Raw genomic sequence first — 17,172 nt, forward strand, 5'->3', positions numbered from 1 at the left:
TTCCCTGGAGACCACCATTTATTTTTGGTAAATGCCAGCCACGAATATACACAGTATCATTCCCACAGAACAGTCTATAGCAAGAAAAGTCCTGAAAACAAGGTGACAATTGAAAAAAAGAATTCACAATGTTCAGATTCTTCAATAATTTAATGTTCTATGTCCTTAAGGCTGTTAGACCTTAAGGTATCCAGGTCTGGTTATGTCCCAGTGATAACAGAGGGCCTGTTGCATGATGTATGCCAAATACACAGTAAAATCCAGAAATTCCAAGTGCTTCTTCATTTGAACCTATTTGGCTTCTCTCCTTTGTAACAGGGGTTTGATTTTCCCAATAATGAATGAATTAAAATAAGGTGCTTAAAAATTCCACACTGAGTCTCAAGATAGTGAACAAACACTATTTAAAAATGCCCTCTGAGCCTCAGTTTCCCCTTCTGTAAAACGAAGGAGTTGGGTTTGAGTTAGTTTTGCAGACCATACCACGGATGGGTGAACTGGCTGTCACAATCCCTGGCAATGAGGAGGTGAGGGGAACCCAGCTGCAAATGTGGATTTGAGAGTGGGGTGGAGGGTTGAGCAAGGGCAGCAAGTGGCTGGAAAACTGGCCTTCAGGAGGTCAGTGTCAGCTTTGAACTTTCAAGTCTCAAAAGTATGTCTTTGTCTTTTGATCTGATGATTTGGTCTAATATGATTGTCTCTCATTCCAGTGTATGTACTCACTGTAGATTTATGTACAGAACTAAATATCCCATTTATTCATGTATAAACCGTAATAAAACCAGTCAGATATTTCCCCTCACCAGCAGATCTTGCACTGGAAAAGGAAAACAAATATACACATTTCAGCAACCTCAGAAATTTCATTAAACCTGCATAGAGGCATAATTCATTTTGGAGTTCAATTATACGTTCAAGAAATCAGTTCCTATCATAAAGACAACTACCGTAATGTCTATGCTGTGCAAAATTATCCCCATTTATTGTGGTTCAAGTGCAGACTCTACTGCCTCTGGTGAAGGCACTCAGCAGGTTCTTTTCACAAATAACACCCTTCAGAACGGCCCCTTCCTGTTTTACACAGCATTGTCTCAGAACTTGTGGCCAAAGTAATTCAAAAGCAAGACAACGACAAACAGGGACTCCTTAGGCCAGTGGTACTGAACTCACAGGCCACAAGGGGTCCCTGTGACCTCTCCAGGAGTCGCCCATTCATAAGCTGACAAAAGTGTAACCTCTAAGTACAAAATTCTAATTACCAAAACAAACAGGAGTCAAGCGGTACTTCCTTGAAACAGAACCGTCTCACATGCCAGGAGGTAAAGGGTGACCCGATATCCCATCTGCTGATCAAGCCAAGTGCCTGTTCAAGAGGCCGGGGACAGGGCTGAAGGAAGAAGGCTGCCATCAGCGAAGACCCTCAGAGCCAAGCAAGTGGTCCTTTCCGAGGGCACAGTCTCTAGTGATGCCAGGTGTCCCGACCTGGACCTCAGCACATGGGTTACCCACTAGGGTCACATAATTTTCCTCGAGTGATTTTGCCAAAACCCAAACTTTTTCTTGACCAAAGACTGATTTGGCAAACCAAATCCTAGCTTGGTGCTTGCCGCTTCACTGGGACATGATTCAGATCCTAATGCAAACACCACAAGAACAGCTAATGGAAATCAGAGCACTGAGCTCTCATCTATGACACGAACTATCGAGATGACATTCTTGATTTATCTCACTTTCAGGGACTGCTCACTAGAAAAGCTAGTGACCAGCTTTTCAAAACACTTCCTTGCTACTAAACGCAGCAATGTGCCGAGACAGGCATCGCCAGCAACTTTTCTTGTTTTTAAATGCTTAAAAACAAAAGGGTTTTCCAACCATAAGCTGATCCTCATGCATCCTGCATCCCCTAAGGGGGATGGGGGCATAAAAGCACAGACAGCTACAAAATTTGCCCTAGGAAAATGCAAGATCCTCATAAAGCCAACATCACCCCCCCAAACATCCTACTAAGTCAGCACAGAAGTGGTGAAAGCTCAAGAAACAAAACAAATATAGAAATAGAGCCTGAAACACTGAACACGATTTCCTCATGATCCTTCTCACAGCCCTGCGTCCCCTCCTCCTTGCTGCTCCGAGAGGAGAGATGCCCTGCTCCACCAACGGAAGAGGGAGCCCAGGAGACAGTGGCCACCTTTCCCTCTGGATCCGGGCACACGCCACCTCTGACTTTTGTGTCAGAATTAGGCTCTAAGAATTCAATGCTAATTACAATAGCTTTGCACTGGGGAACGTTTGCCAGAACTGCAAACAGCCATGGGCTGATCAGAAAGCTGAGTCCATCTTTGTGGCTGGAGATGTTTTCAATAACCGTTACACTCCTCTGCTCCATGGCTGCACCAGTCCTACGCCTCCCTGAGCAGTGGAATTAAAGCTGCCAGCCTGTCACCAAGCACCACCCTTGCCACCCTCCCTGCAAACCACCTCTTGCCCACTCCGAGGTCTGTGTCCTTTCCAGAGAGGGTCCTGGCTGTTATCTGGAAAACAGAACAAGAACTCTGAAAAACATGACTTGGGAAGTAAGTCCACACAGGAAGGTAAAAGCCGGACGAGATTTCCATATGGCGACGCAGCCCTCAGAAGACAGACTCCAGGAAGAAAGGGCATGAAACACCGGAGCTCGGGAGCAGTGGTCCCCACTGCAGGGACGGCATCCTGCTGCCCCCAGGGGGCCAGGAACCCCAGGGTCTTCTGATGGTTCTGCACCATCCCCCCTTGTCCGGGTTGTACATTCACTGGTTGTCAGAAGTTTCTGGTACTGCTGGGGGGTAAGAGGGAGGATTGGCAGAACGTCCTGCCCTGGTCGCTAGACTCTACACGTCGTAACGGTTCAAAGTGTACGAGTTTGGGTAGCTCTGCCGGCTGTACTGGAAGTGATCTGTCAAGATGTTGTTGCGGCCGTACTGATAGTCCCCGTGCTGGGGGAAGAGAATGCCGTTGTGGGGCTTCTCCAGGGCGCTCCGATGATGCTCCTTACTGCTCAGGTCCCCCGTCGTGACGGGGAGGAGGTGCTTCCGGGCTTGCTGATTCGCATCATACTTGGTCTGCGAGGTCAAGAGAGCAGTGAGACCACTGGCTCCTTGTCCAGGACACGCACAGAGGACAGAGGGGAGCTCGAGATTCACAGCCAAGCAGCCTTCAAGGCCAACACAAGTGTCATCCCTAGCGGGGCTGGGCATGGCCAGTGAACTGTTACTGGACCGGCCCTACCTGTCAGCCATCCCACAGCCTTACATCGGAACAAACAATCTTCGCAAGGAGGGAGGGAAATTCCTGATAAAGCCTCAGTAGACCCGAGAGCCACACTGGACTGAGGCATGAGCCTGGGGTCATCTACGCAGGAAAAGGAAGCCCCGGGCAGAGGGGGCTGAGCGTAGACCATAAACCAGTCAGTGGCAAAGCTGGCAGCTGGAACCCGGGCCTCTTAGTTCCTGGTGAGGCCCCTTCCATTCCCCGCCCCGGCCAACTCTTGGTAGACTCCCTGGGCGTCCCGGGGGACAGCCTCCCCCCACCCCAGACTCACCTTGTTGTACAGAAAGACTCCCAGGATGGCCGTCATCATGCCCAGGACGTTGGTGCTGGTGACTGGGTTTCGCAGCATGATCAGGGACACTGTGATGACCATGATTCTCTTGGTGGCGTTGGCGACCGAGTAGCTCAGAGGGCTGATGAGGTTGAGGATGCTGAAGGCAATGACGTTCTGGGCAAAGTTACAGAAGCCGCTGACAGCCAGGAGCAGAAGCATCCAAGGCCACTGGGACACATAGGTCTACAGAGACGGGGGAGCGAGAACAGCACTGCGGTCACACGCTTGCCCTGGCAGGGGGGGTGACACACAGCGGCTTATCAGGGTCACACATTCGCTGGGGAACAGACCCAGGTGGGTCATCATGTGATACCAGGTGCTTTATCTATACAACCTCTGACCTTCACGACACTCTGCATGGAGCAACGATAATAATGATCACCACCCTTTCCTGCTGAGGAAGCGGAGGTTCGGGGGGACATCAGCTACCCAAGGGGTGCAGAGTATGACACAAACCAAAGCCTTCCCTCATCCCTGTCCAGTGAGGGCCGGGGCTCTGGGTTAGCAGAGCGAGGTCTGCATTCTGGACATCACCTCAGTCTGTTTGGGCTGCTAAGACAAAATACCACAGGCTGAGGGTGCTTACAAACAACAGATGTTTATTTCTCACAGTTCTGGAGGCTGGAAGTTCAAGATCAAGGCGCCAGTAGATTCCGCATCTGGTGAGAGCCCTTTTCCTGGTTCAGGGTGGCACCTTCTCACTGGGCCCTCACATGGCGGAAGTGGTGAGGGAGCTCTCTGGGGTCTCTCATAAGGGCATGAATCCCATTCATGATGGCTCCACCCTCATGACCTAATCAGCTCCCAAAGGCCCCACCTCCCGACACCATCACACTGAGAGTTAGGCTTCAACATATGAATTTGGTGGGGGGTGACAGACATTTAAACCATAGCAGACATGATGCATTGTATAAAATGGGGAGGTCCTGGGAAGGCAGCCTCTGGGTGTGTGAAGACCCTCCCCTCCCCGCCCAAGGCTGGGAGCCAGAGGCTCTGGGTCTGCCCCATTGCTGGGAACCCCCCCGGGCAAGCTGCTCGACCTCTCTGTTTCCTTCATCTATGAAATGGGAAAGATTGACCCCTGATAAGTCCACACAACGCTGCTGCTATGAAGATCAAATGCAGTCATGGCTTTGAAAGTGCTTTAAAACAATCCCAAGGCCAAACAAACAGGAGGTGATGCTATCGTCAAAATTTTAGTTACCATTTGACCCTCACCAGAAGTAAGCTACCCTAATGAAGGGGGTCCAGAAGAAACCACAACTAGCAGACGTCGGGGCCACAGAACTCCTCAAAGAGCCTGGGCTGATCCCAGGCCAGTTCCCAGGCTGCTCTGGCCTTTGACAGAGGAGGATGCAGCTGGGTCCGCCCAGGACAGTGGTGTCTAGTGGCCCTGCCAGGATGGGAGCTGCAGCAATCTTAGGGCAGCGGCCTGATTCTATCTCTACCACCCTCTGATAGGGAACGATCACGTAGTCCTCTTAAAGGTGAGGGAGATCTGAGTAGGCGACCTGCTCAGAATTGCCCAGAACGTTGCCCTAGTTGGGATAATAGCCTCTGTAAGGCATGTGAGCCCACCAGCACGCCTTCAGGGTGAGCTGGCCTGTTCTCCCAGCAGTTCTTCCCTGAGGTGACCCATATGGACTTCCAAGCTATTTTTACAAGGCAGCCAGCTTGCAAAGATATCTATCTTGCAGGAAAGGAACCCAGGCAATCCAGCTTTTTAAAAGAACTGACATAACAATAAAGTCAAGTGTTTCTTCCTCCCGGTGGATAGTTCCATGTGTTTTCACACATATATTGACTCATGTAGCCAACACTGCAATCAGGATTCAGAACAGCTCCATCACCCCATAACACTCCCCAGGGCTTCTTTGTGCAAACCCCCTCCCCCAACCCAGGCAACCACTGCTATGTTCCTCATGATAGGTTCATCTTTTGGAGACTGTCCTATAAATGGAATGATACAGCATGGAACCTTCTCAGACAGGTTTCTTTCATTCAGCATAATGCCTCTAACCGCCCCCCCCCCCCCGCAAGTTGTTGTAAGGGATGACAGTTGTTATTGCTGAGAAATGTTCTGCTGTACAAACATACCGAAGTTACCTTAACCATTCACCCGTTGAGTGACATTTGGGTTGTTTCCAATACTTTGTGATCATGAATAGAGTTGCTATAAACATTCATGTACAGGCTTCTGTGTGAATGTGAATTTCATTTCTAGAGTAAATACCCAGGAGTGAGACTGCTGGGACATATGGTCAGTGTATGTTTAACTTCAGAAGAAACTCCCAAATGTTTTCCAGAGTGGCTGCATGACTTTGCACTTGCTCCAACGATATATGAGAATTCCAGTTGTGGCCCAGCCTCGACAAACATGGTACTGCCAGTACTTTTCATTGTAGCCATCCTACTGGATACGAAGTAGCACCTCATCTTGGTTTTAATTTGCTTTTCCCTAATGACTAATGATGTTGAACATATTTCACATGCCATCTGTACAATCACGATGGTGAAGTTCAAGTCTTTTGCCCATTTTTAAACAAGTTGTTTTCCTACTATTGAATTTTGAGAGTTCTTCATATATCCTGAACATAAGTCCTCTGTCAGTATCGCATTGGCAAATATTTTTTCCCAGTCTGTAGCTTGTCTTTCTTTCGCTTAATAGTGTATTGGAAAGCGAAAGTTTTTAATTTGAGGAAGCCCCCATTTACCAATTATTTTCTTTATGGACTTTGCTTTTGGTGTAATGTCTAAGAACTAATCCCAAGTCGTGAAGATTTTTCTTCTGTTTTCTTCTAAAGGTTATCATTTTTGCTCTTAAATTTAAGTCTAGAGTACATTATGAATTAAATTTTGTATAATGTGTGAGGTTGAAGTCAAGCCTCAGTTTTTGCTTATGGATGTCCAATTGTTCCAACACCATTTGTTAAAGAAACTATCCTCTCTCCATTGAATTGCCTTTGAACCTGCATCAAAGATCAGTTACCCATATTTGTGAGTATAAGTTCAAACTGCCTATTCTGCTCCACTGATCGATGTCTCTCTCCACCAATATCCATACCTTTATACCAAGCCTTCAAATTACGTAGTGTGATTCCTCCAACTTTATTCTTCTCTCTCAAACTTATTTGGCTATTCCAGTTCTCTTGCCAGTCAATGTATGTAAATTTTCCAATCAGCTTTTCTATATTAAAAAATTTTTAATATATATAGGTATATATCTATCTCCATGTATACACACACCCACAGATAGATTAGTATCTCAACTTTTTTTTCATTTACACCTTTGACAAGGAGAAAAATTAAAATTTAAGTAGTGATTTATAGTTGAATTAATACTAAAGAATAAAATTTTGTTGGGTATAGAGAATTTTATTTTGTCCTTTCAAATCTGTATTTCTTTTTCTTGTCTTGTTGCCCTGGCTACGATGTCAAGTATGATGTGGAATATGCATGTTGAAAGTAAACATCTTTACCTTATTCCTGAACTTAGGGGGAAAAGCCTTCAATCTTTCATCATTATGATGTTAACTATATATGCCCTTGATCAAGTTGAGGTAGTTTCCTTCTATTTCTAGTTTGTTGACTTTTTAAAACTCATGACTGGATGTTGGACTTTGTCAAATGCCTTTTCTGCATCAGTTGGTATGAATACATGATTTTTTTTAGACTATTATAGTAGATTACACTGACTGATTTTCAAGTATTGAATTAGCTTTGCATTCTGGATTGAAATCCCACTTTTTCATAGTGTAGCATGGTTTTTATATATCACTGCATTTGATTTGTTCTAATACTTTGTTAAGAACTTTTGCCTCCGTGTTCATGAGGGATTTTGGTCTTTTTCTTGGTTTTGTTATGAGCCAAAGGTGTTCCTTTCCTTTTCTGTTTTCTGGAGGAGATTGTGTAGAACTGGTGTTTATTTTTCCTTAAGTGTTTGGTAGAAATTACCAGTAAAACCATCTGGGCCTGATGACTTCTTTTTAGAAGGTTTTAAACTACGAATTCAATTTCTTTAATAGCTCTGAGACTCAGGTTATCTTTTTCATCTTGAGTGGGTGCGTTTTGATAGTTTGTGGTTTATGAGGAACTGGTCTATTTCATCTATTGTTGAATTTATGTGTATAGAGCTGTCAGTAGTATTCTTACGGTTTTAAGGTCTGTGAGTTCTGCAGTGCTATTCCCTCTTTCATTCCTCATATTTGTAGTGTCTTCTCTCTCTCTCTCTCGTTTTTGGTCAGTTTTGCTTAAGTTGAAAAAAATTTTTTTCTCCCTTGAGACTTCCTCTTTGGCCCAGGGATTATTTAGAAATGTGCTGTTTAATTTCCAAGTGTTTGGAGATTTTTTCATTACCTTTCTGTCATTTACTTCCGATTTCATCATGATCAGAGAATATATTTTGCATGTTTCCAATCCTTTTGTTAAGGTTTGTTTTGTAACAAAGAATATGATCTTGGTGAATGTTCCACATGTACACTTGAAAGAATGACTATTCTGCTGCTCTTGGGTAGCGTATTCTGGAAATGTCAATGAGACATCCAGTTGGTTGACTGTGGCATTCAGTTCTTTATTCTTGCTGATTTTCTATAGTTCTGTTGATTTTGAAGATTCTATATTTGCTGGATATAATCTGTTGATAGTTCCTTAGTGTCAGTACTTTAAAAAAAATGTTATTCTACTTTTGCTTTTCATTGTTTCTGACGAGAAACCCGCAGTCATCCAAACTGCTGTTCTATAAATACTGCATCGTTTTTCTCTGGCTGTTTTCAAAGATTTTTTCTTTGTCTTTTCATCTTTTTCTCTCTGTGGTTTCAACTGGATAATTTCTATTGATTTATCTTCAAGTTATGGACTTTCCTCTGTCACCTCCATTCTGCTTAGCCCATCCAGTGAGTGTTTAAGCTGTTCCTTCCATTCTGGAACTTCCATTCGGTTCTATCTATCTTCTGTTCTTCCCATTTGTTTCAAGAGCATTCTTGGAGCATGATTATATATCATTGCTTTAAAGTCTTTGTCCAATAATTCCAACATCTGGGTCATCCCAGTGTTGGCATCTGTTGATTATCTTTTCCCACAAGACTTGAAATTTTCCTGGTTCTTCATATGCCAAGTAATTTTGGATTACATCCTGGACAGTTAGAATATTATAAGACTGTAGGTCTCATTTAAGTCCCATGGGGAACGTCAATATTTGGTTTTAGCAGACTCAGTTGGGTTCGGGCTACAAGCTTGAGCAGCCTCCTGTGGGTTGTGGTTCCAATGTCAGTTCTGTTTTCAAAGCCTTTTCAGTGGTACACAGCTCTGTCTTGAGTGTGCTCTACCCAGTTGTCACTCTTGGTCCTGGGTAGTAGTCTATCCTGTCTTTGTATGCTGCTAGGATCAGATTCCTACGTGTGCAGCTCAGGAGTGGGCCCAGGATTTCATGTTTTATGAGGTCACTTTCTCTGGGTTCCTCCTCTCCATGTCTCCTTGGTACTTTATGGTTTCTGAGGGCTCCCTCTTTCAGTCCTCCAGTCAGAAAGTTGGAATTAATTACCCCATTCTGCTGTGTCTTTCCCACAACTGCACCTCCTTTCGGGGGCCAAGCAGTGGGAGGATGAAGGGAGAAAAAAAATGCAATGGGGCTAATCCCATCCTTTGACTGCAGAGGGAGGCTGCCCCCCTCAGCATCTCAGGTGCCCGTGGGACCTGCTGCCGCCACTACCATGGGATTGCTGGGGGCCTGGGATGCGAGAGAACAAAGGAAACAGAGAAAATGGGGGATTTCCTCTACTCTCTCTGAACATCAGGAATCTCCTTTCCCCGTCTGCAAGCCAGCATAGAGGGCTTTTGACTCTCTTCTTCCCCAGTGCCCACTTCTGCATTTCCGGCTGCCTTGAGTCCAGGCTGGAGACACAGGAGGCAAAAGAAAGGCAAACTCACAGATGGCTCAGTGGTACTTTGCAATCTGGCTTTTTCTACCAGCCTGCCTGCTCCCATTTACTTTCCAGTTTTCAAATACCTGTTTCACACATCGTGTCCAAACTTTAAAACTAGGCTTCCTGCTCCCAAATCTGGTGATCCGTGCCTGGCTTCAGCTGAACTGTTGGCATCAGGGCTGGGCGTGTCTGGGAACTGCCCTCTGTAGCCTTTCTTGGTAACATGGCGAATAGCAGGCCCCAGCTGATATTCGCCAACCTGAACCTCCTTCCTCCTACTATGGAGTGCCACACTGGAACAGAGCTAACTCACCTGGCTGAGAGACACAGGGCAGAGAGGAGGAGCCCCGACAGGAACCCCGCCTTCAGGCGGCAGCACTGTGGACTACTGCATGCTCCTAGGGCTGCTGTTAAAACGCACAAGGTCCCCATCAAGGTAAAAAATAGATGGCCTCAATGAGAAAAACTAGAAGAAAACCGAAAAATATCCAAAATACAAGAGAAACGCAAAGCAAAGAGAGCAGACAAAAAAATAAAAGAGAGAGAGCAGAGCAAAGCCTACGTATACCTGTTTGTGTGTATACACACAGACCCCAATGAGTTGTAACAGGACAGTGTAACCGAACTGAAGCCAAACCTATAGACAATACTATGCAGTCAATAAAAGGAACAAAAAAGACCTAACAGGTCAGTATGGAGTGATCTTCAGGACATGTCATTGAGTGAAAAGAGCAAGGCACTCTTTCCTAAGTATCTAAAAAGCCACTTTTTGTGTAAGGAGGAGGTAGGTATGAACACACTTGGCCCTCAGTATCTGTGGGGCGTTGGTTCCAGGAGCCCCCAATCTGAGGATGCTCAAAGTCTCTCATATAAAATGGCGTAGTACAATTTATAGTCGGCCCTCCGTATCTGTGGGTTTCACATCTGCAGATTCAACCAACCTCGGATGAAAATTTTGATCCTCGGTTGAATACGGGGACTCGAAACCCATGGATATGGAGGGCCGACCGTATATAGAAATTTGCTTATGTCTGCGAAAAGAAACACTGAGAGGGTAAACCAAGATCATAAAAATGGCTACTTATAGGGGTTGGCAGTGGGGAGGCAACAGGGACTGAAGTTAGACTTCTTTGAATAAACCCTGTCATATCATTTGGGTTTGGAAATATAAAGGTTTGATATATTCAGTGAGGAAAAAAAATTGCCTAGAAATTGAAAACAAATGGAAGTAAAGGAACCCAAATGCACAAGAAGTTGGTGACAGAGGCACATTGTGAAAACAATTATTTCAAGTGCCCTTAGAACACAGTATTCCAGTTGTACGTCTGTAACGAAACCTGTTTTAAGGACAGACAGAGCTGCCAAGAAATCTTTACTGTTTCTCTGTACGCTACCTGCAGTTGCCTGGTAGGGAGTCTCACTCTGAAGCAGTTATATGTGTGTACAGTAGAATCACGTATGAACAGTTTCCATAGTGTATTGCGAATGAGAAACGTTGTGAGAAACCAAGTGTACCAGGAAAGACACACACACGCAAAATCAAAGCAGTAATAAATGCTGCAATGTTAAACTGGACTTAGAATGAATCAGGATAAGCTCTCCCCTCCACCACCAGATACGTCTTTCCTGGTTTTTTACTGCCAAGTCTTAAAAACAATGACAACCCAACAGCAGTGAGCACACGTGGCACTGAGATGGTATCTCTAAACACGAATCTCTCTCTGCTAAAAGCAACCCGGGTCCCTGAAGGAGTGGCTGATTGCAGGTCTGGGATGGGAGGCGCACAAGATGAGGGAGGACGTCCTGTGGGGCCAAAAGTTACCCAAGGCTGATATGTGCTATCAGAAGGGCAGGGAGCCAATAAGAAGGACTCCATCAGCCCAGACAAGATACTCTGAATATTTAACAAAATAACACATACAACTGACAAACACAAGTTCACAATGATACTGAAAAGTAAATAAATCAAAGAACCCTCCTTCACCCAAAAGAAACCCTCAACTCCCTGGTTAACACTCCCTGGCTTTCTTTACTTTGAAAACTGGTAACTAGAAGGAAAGAGAAGTAGTAAACTGCTTTTTGTGCACTGTACTTTCAGGTAACAAACTAGTTCCAGCCGATGATGGAAAGTTCTTCACAGAAACATTACAGCTAATCAACATGGAAGGGAATTTAGAACACAGAGCCACAGTTGCCTCACCTGGAAACCAGAGATAACCTCCACTACATCCATAGGTGGTGGTAGGGATTAAAGACCAATGTCAAGAATCCAGTCAGACCTCATTAAGCCCTAATAAACACTGACTCCACCTAACTCGGGCCTGGAAGAACCTCCTTCTTATCACTGTCACCTGCATTAGTTTCTAGCACATTCTCTGGAGGCTGGTCCTGTAGGTGGTGGGAAGATGCTCTTTCCTGTGACTAGAGAGCTATGGATACATCTGGTGCCAATGGAAGTACAGAGATGACACCAAGAAAGGACTCGAGCAGTGCAAGCACAGTTTCCAAAAGGCAAAGTGAGATCTGAACCAGACTGTCAAGATGGGAAACTTGCTTGTGCTTGTTTTCTTCCTTGAATGTACTGGCACAAATGCAGCAGCTATCAGCAGCTAGGATCTAGCATGACAGAGAAGGAAATGCACAGGCAGCCTTCTTGCTCAACTGCAAGCGGTGTGAGTCATCAAAGGGCTGAGGGCTAAAAGGGCTGCCTATCAGAGGCCTCAGATGCCCCAAAGTCAACACAGAGGCGTAACCCCCTGACAAAGGGCCTACTTTGGAACCAGTTAAGAAAAGGCCATGTTCTTGACACAGGCCAACTCACCAGGTCGCTGCTGACCAGGAAAGCCGAGAGGTCCACCAGGACCCACGTGGGGATCATAAAAAAGACGGCATGGCAGCCCAAGATGTTCAGCAGCCGGAGATGGTGGATCCTTGAATCTCTTAATACCTGAAGGGAGAAAACCTCTTTAAAGGCTGATCGAAACTATTAAGTGGCAAGAGGGGCTCCGCTTACCCAGGCCCCAAACATGGTGACTGTACATTAACTCTGACATCTGACCTTGACTGCCAAACCTGAAAGTGCACCTATGACGAGACACACAGCCCATGTCCAAAACAGGCACGATGTTTCGTACATGAAGGATGGAGAAAAGAAACAAAACAAAACAAAACAAAAACAAAAAACACCAACACTCAATGCTGGTGAAGCTACAGTAAAACAGGCACTCTGAAGTGGCACTGGTTAATGTCTAAATTGGCATAAAGTATATCAAGAGCCATAAACATCTCATACCCTCTGACCCAAGAACTGTAAACCTATCCAAAGGAAATAACCTGAGAGACAGAAAAATGTTATGCACCAAGACGTTCATTACAATATTATTTATAGTGAATAGCTGGAAATAATCTGCGTCTGCAACAGGGAAACTGACTGTGTTACTTGTGACACCTGAAAAGATGTGATTATTACTGGAGTTAGGAGCAATAACTTTCAATGATATGGGAGCATGCAGTGTTGCAATAATAAATGAACGAAGCAGAATTTGAAAAGTATGTATAATATTACAACTCTAAAAACTGTGCAGGAAAAAACTCTAGCATTAATAGTAGTTCTCCTTAGGGGACAGCACTGCGACTTTCCTCAGTAAAGAGGAAACCCTGCGGCAGAGGGCAGGTCTCTCTTGATTCTTTGTCTCCAGCACCTACTGTGGTGCCTGGCACACAGTGGGTGCTCAATAAGTTTTCTGATTTCTTTTCATTGGGCCTTTCTCCATTTTTTCACATTGAATGTAGGCGAACTTTATAATAAAAAAACAAAAAAGCTATTTAAAAACCAAACAAATAGAAAACCAGCAGAAGGGCAACAGGATTTGTTTTGTTCCAACACCGAAGAAATCCCTACTTGGCCACTTTTTTTTAGATGCCACCCGCACACCCCTGCAACACCAGGTGCACCCTGGATGGCACCCAAATACCTTTTTGGAGAAAATATTCTGAAGCGAGAAGCACAGTGTGGCAGCAAGGGCACTGACAAGCCCCCACATGTCGAAGGACAACTCCGTGACAGTGGCCAGCAGGACGCCGCTGATGATGGGGATGAGTGACAGGTACACCTGTGAGAGGAGGGCAGGAGGGGCTGATGGGCCAGGGTTGAGCTGGGCCACCCAACACAGATGACCAGAGGAAAGCCTCAGCTGCTGTCTTTTCCCTCCCCAAAAGGACACTGCCTACCCCTTTTAACAACGGTGTTAGCCACGACAGTGATGCTCTAGGGGGCGCTGAGGGGGGTAGGACGCAGATGGTTCTCGGAGTACCTGAGGGCAGGGCTGTATCACTGTGGGTGGCCCCACCCCCTATACCATCACCCCCATTAAGAGCCACAAACCAGGGCTGGTCTCAATAGGATCTATCCAGCTGCTGCCACCAACACACCAGGGTCTGAAACTTCAATCGTCTGAAAGGCTGGCCGGGTCCCTCTTATTTTGGGCTCTTCCAACATGCAGTTATCCCTGGTAGGGACACTCCCCCGACACCTTCTCCAGCTGGAGACCTCCTTTCCCTTCAGGTGTCAGTTCACAAACACAAGAACTTTCCCTGACTCACCTCCCCCTAGACGCTGTCAGTTTCCTCTGCTGTGTGTTCCAGGGAATAGCGCTCTCCATTCACTATAAGCGCCCTTTACATTGTCTGCGTCCCTGCACTCGCTTAGGGCAGCTCCTTGTTCACTGCTCCTGGTGCCCAGCACACGGCAGGCAACCCAGTAACTGCTGGCCGAAAGAACGAGTAGCGAGTGCCATGATAGGGGGCCTTCCAGAAGGCTCAAGCTTTCCAGGGCCTAGGGCAAGGAATGGCCCTGGAACTCTGGTGGCTAAAATGGGATCCATTCCCCACACTTAGCTCTTCTTACTCCTGGCTCATCCTTCTACAAAGGATACTCTTAAAGCACTTGGGAGACTTTAGGAGGGGGTGGTGAGGCTTCCACCCCACCAACGCCCACACACAGGGCCGAGGGAAGCCTCTGAATTCCAGAATTCCTGCTCCCCCCACTACTGGCTGTCGCCCTCAGGCTCTCCCTTTTGAAGTCCCATTTCTTCCCCAGAGATCAGGAATGATTACCCAGCTTATCCAAACAGGGTGGGGCCACACTTACTCTATCATTATCCTTAGTCTCCTGCCTAAGCCATTCCCCTGTCTTTCCTCTCTGTGTAAGGTTCTGGCTTCCCGCCCAAGCCGGGTACAATGTCCCTTACAACAGGAAACCTGATAAACACAATGTGATATGGAGAGATGCAGCCGCACACCTCTCAGGCAACTCCTGACCTGGGGAGACAAGTCACACCTGACATCACCCTGCGGGTGGGCTGCAGAGCGCGCCCAGATCTTGCAGGGGAAAAGACTGGCTGAAAGAAAACATCAGCCAGAGGTGGCCCCATTTCTATAAGCTGATCCAGGGCACCGCCGTTCTAAGTTACATAAAATACAGGATGCCAGAAACCAACCACATAGGAAAGAGGAGCTCTGTCCAGCATGAAATGGATTCCAGCTGGGACAACAGAAGTCCCACTTCCACTTAAGGACACAGGGAAAGGCTGTCTCTGGCTGACTCCACAGCTTCTCTCCCTCCAAGCCAGGAAATACCCAGGCCTGGCATCTTGAACAGACCCTGAATTGTGCCCGGAGCATCTTCCCTATGCAGCCCTGGGTTCTGCGTGTTGTTTTCACTTCCATTCCCAGACATTCACAATTCCTGGCTGTTTTTATTGTGAAGACTTTGCTGGGCTTTGCCAAAATCGGACTCCTCTGACTAGCATTTCACTTCTGACCCCAGAAGTCCCAACCTGACCGCTATCTCTTGCAAAGATGTGAAACTCTGTCAGAGTTCCGTTCCAGCAAGGAGTCGGATGTTCCAAGGGTGTTCCAACCCTGACCCCACTGGAGGGGCATGGGGTGTCTGGTCAGGATGGGACCAAGTTATCCAAGTTGCCTACCAGCAACCCCAGGTAGGTAATCAAAACAGGAAGGAACTTGAGATGGATGGCAGCATCCTGAGATCACCCAACAGAGACAACTCAGGAACACACACCCCACACACCACTGCCCCCAGGGTGATTCCAGAACATTAGCAGCAAAAGAGCCACCAGAGGTCTCTAAGCTGACTTCCTTCCTTGACAGGAAGCCAGGCAGCCTGCAGGCCAGGAACCTGGACCACGTCACCAGCTGGGCAACAGCCGGAAAGCCCTTGGGGCCCCCACTGGCCCAGAGCCCTCCTGGGTTACCTTGGTGCTCTGTTTCTCCTTCATGATGATCCGGGACAGGAGGACCACCCAGATGGGCATGGTGGCCTTGACTGCAAAGAGAGGCAAGGGGCGTTCAGGGAGCTGTTCTAGTCCCAGAACCCACCCTGGGACTCTGTCCCAACTCCACTGGAGGGGCGGGAAGGCTTGGCAGCCCCTCAACCTGCTTCAGCTCTTCTATTTCTGTGGGCCTTCCCCCTAACCCAACAGTTCTGATCCGCCCTGCTCAGCTCCCAGCATTCTTCTCGGCCCCTTCCTTTCCCGAGACCCCTGTGCGTGTCCCTCTCTTGCTAAAAGCTTTTGGCGGCCTCCAGCGCCTTCCGGACATTAGCTGACTTCTCAGCCCGGCATTCCTGACCGTCGACTGCACCCCGGCCGGCGCGCTCCTACCCAAGAGCCGAAGCCCCAGGCGGCGTGCCCCGGCCGCCTTCCCCTAGGCCAGGTTTGGCACCCACCGGTGTGCGCGTAGGACACGGGCACCTTCCAGATGCTGACGTGCGCAGACACTGACGCGAAGTACTTGCCGAAGGCGAGCGGCAGCACGTAGCGCGGGTAGAAGCGCGGTGGCAGGAGCGGGCCCGGCGACTGATGCGGACCGGGCCCAGGGCCCGAGACTGGCGGCGCCGGGGGCACGCGCCAGGCGCGGAGCAGAGGCGGGAGCCCCGCGCACAACGCCAGGATGTGGCACAGCGACACGGTCACGGGGAACGGGAAGGCGCTCAGGATCACCTTGTTGACTACATTGCCGCCCGCGCTCAGCGCGTACCACAGCAGGCACAGCGCCGCCACCCGCGCGCCCTCGCGCGCCCCGCCGCTGCCGCCCGCGGCTCCTGGGCCCCCGGCGCCAGCGCCCACTCCCACCGTCGCCGCCACCGCCATCCTCCCCGAGCACCCACCCCTTCCCGCCCGTCCGACGGCCCGACGCCGGGCGGGGGTGGGGCCGGACGGGAGCGGGAGCGCCAGCCAACGCCGCTCCCCATTGGCTGCCACCTCTTGCGTCACTGACACGCGCCGGCAGACGCGCCCGCCACCACGTAGCGCGCGCAGGCCCCGCCCCTCCGGAAGCCCACAGGGGGAGGGAGGGGGCCTGTCCCGGAAGCGGAAGGAAGGAACGGGGACCGTAAAGCCACAAGGGCTCTTCAAGCGGTGGGGTGGCCCGGGGGACCGGGGACGGGGGCCCAGAGCACAAGCAGGAGGGGCGGGCGGGAGCGTTAGGCCCCGCCACGTCGGTGTCCGTGAGCGGGCGATCGAGTTCGTGGGTCAAACCTCGATGTCCGGGCTGCATCGGCGCCCCCCAGCCAGATTCCTGATGGCCGGC

General features: G+C 48.3%; 1 protein-coding gene across 1 annotated transcript; it reads right to left on the minus strand.

Moving 5' to 3' along the window:
- Positions 1-16,780, minus strand: SLC35E1 (solute carrier family 35 member E1). The gene is made up of 6 exons (XM_030880230.3): positions 16,310-16,780; positions 15,837-15,907; positions 13,536-13,673; positions 12,383-12,508; positions 3,578-3,823; positions 1-3,098 (listed from the first exon to the last, which is right to left on the minus strand). The coding sequence occupies exons 1-6, from the start codon at positions 16,731-16,733 to the stop codon at positions 2,868-2,870; spliced, it is 1,236 nt and encodes a 411-aa protein (XP_030736090.1). The 5' UTR covers positions 16,734-16,780; the 3' UTR covers positions 1-2,867.
- Positions 16,781-17,172: the final 392 nt, after the last annotated feature.

This window comes from Globicephala melas, chromosome 3 (genome assembly GCF_963455315.2).
Source record: "Globicephala melas chromosome 3, mGloMel1.2, whole genome shotgun sequence".
Classification (NCBI taxonomy): Eukaryota; Metazoa; Chordata; class Mammalia; order Artiodactyla; family Delphinidae; genus Globicephala; species Globicephala melas.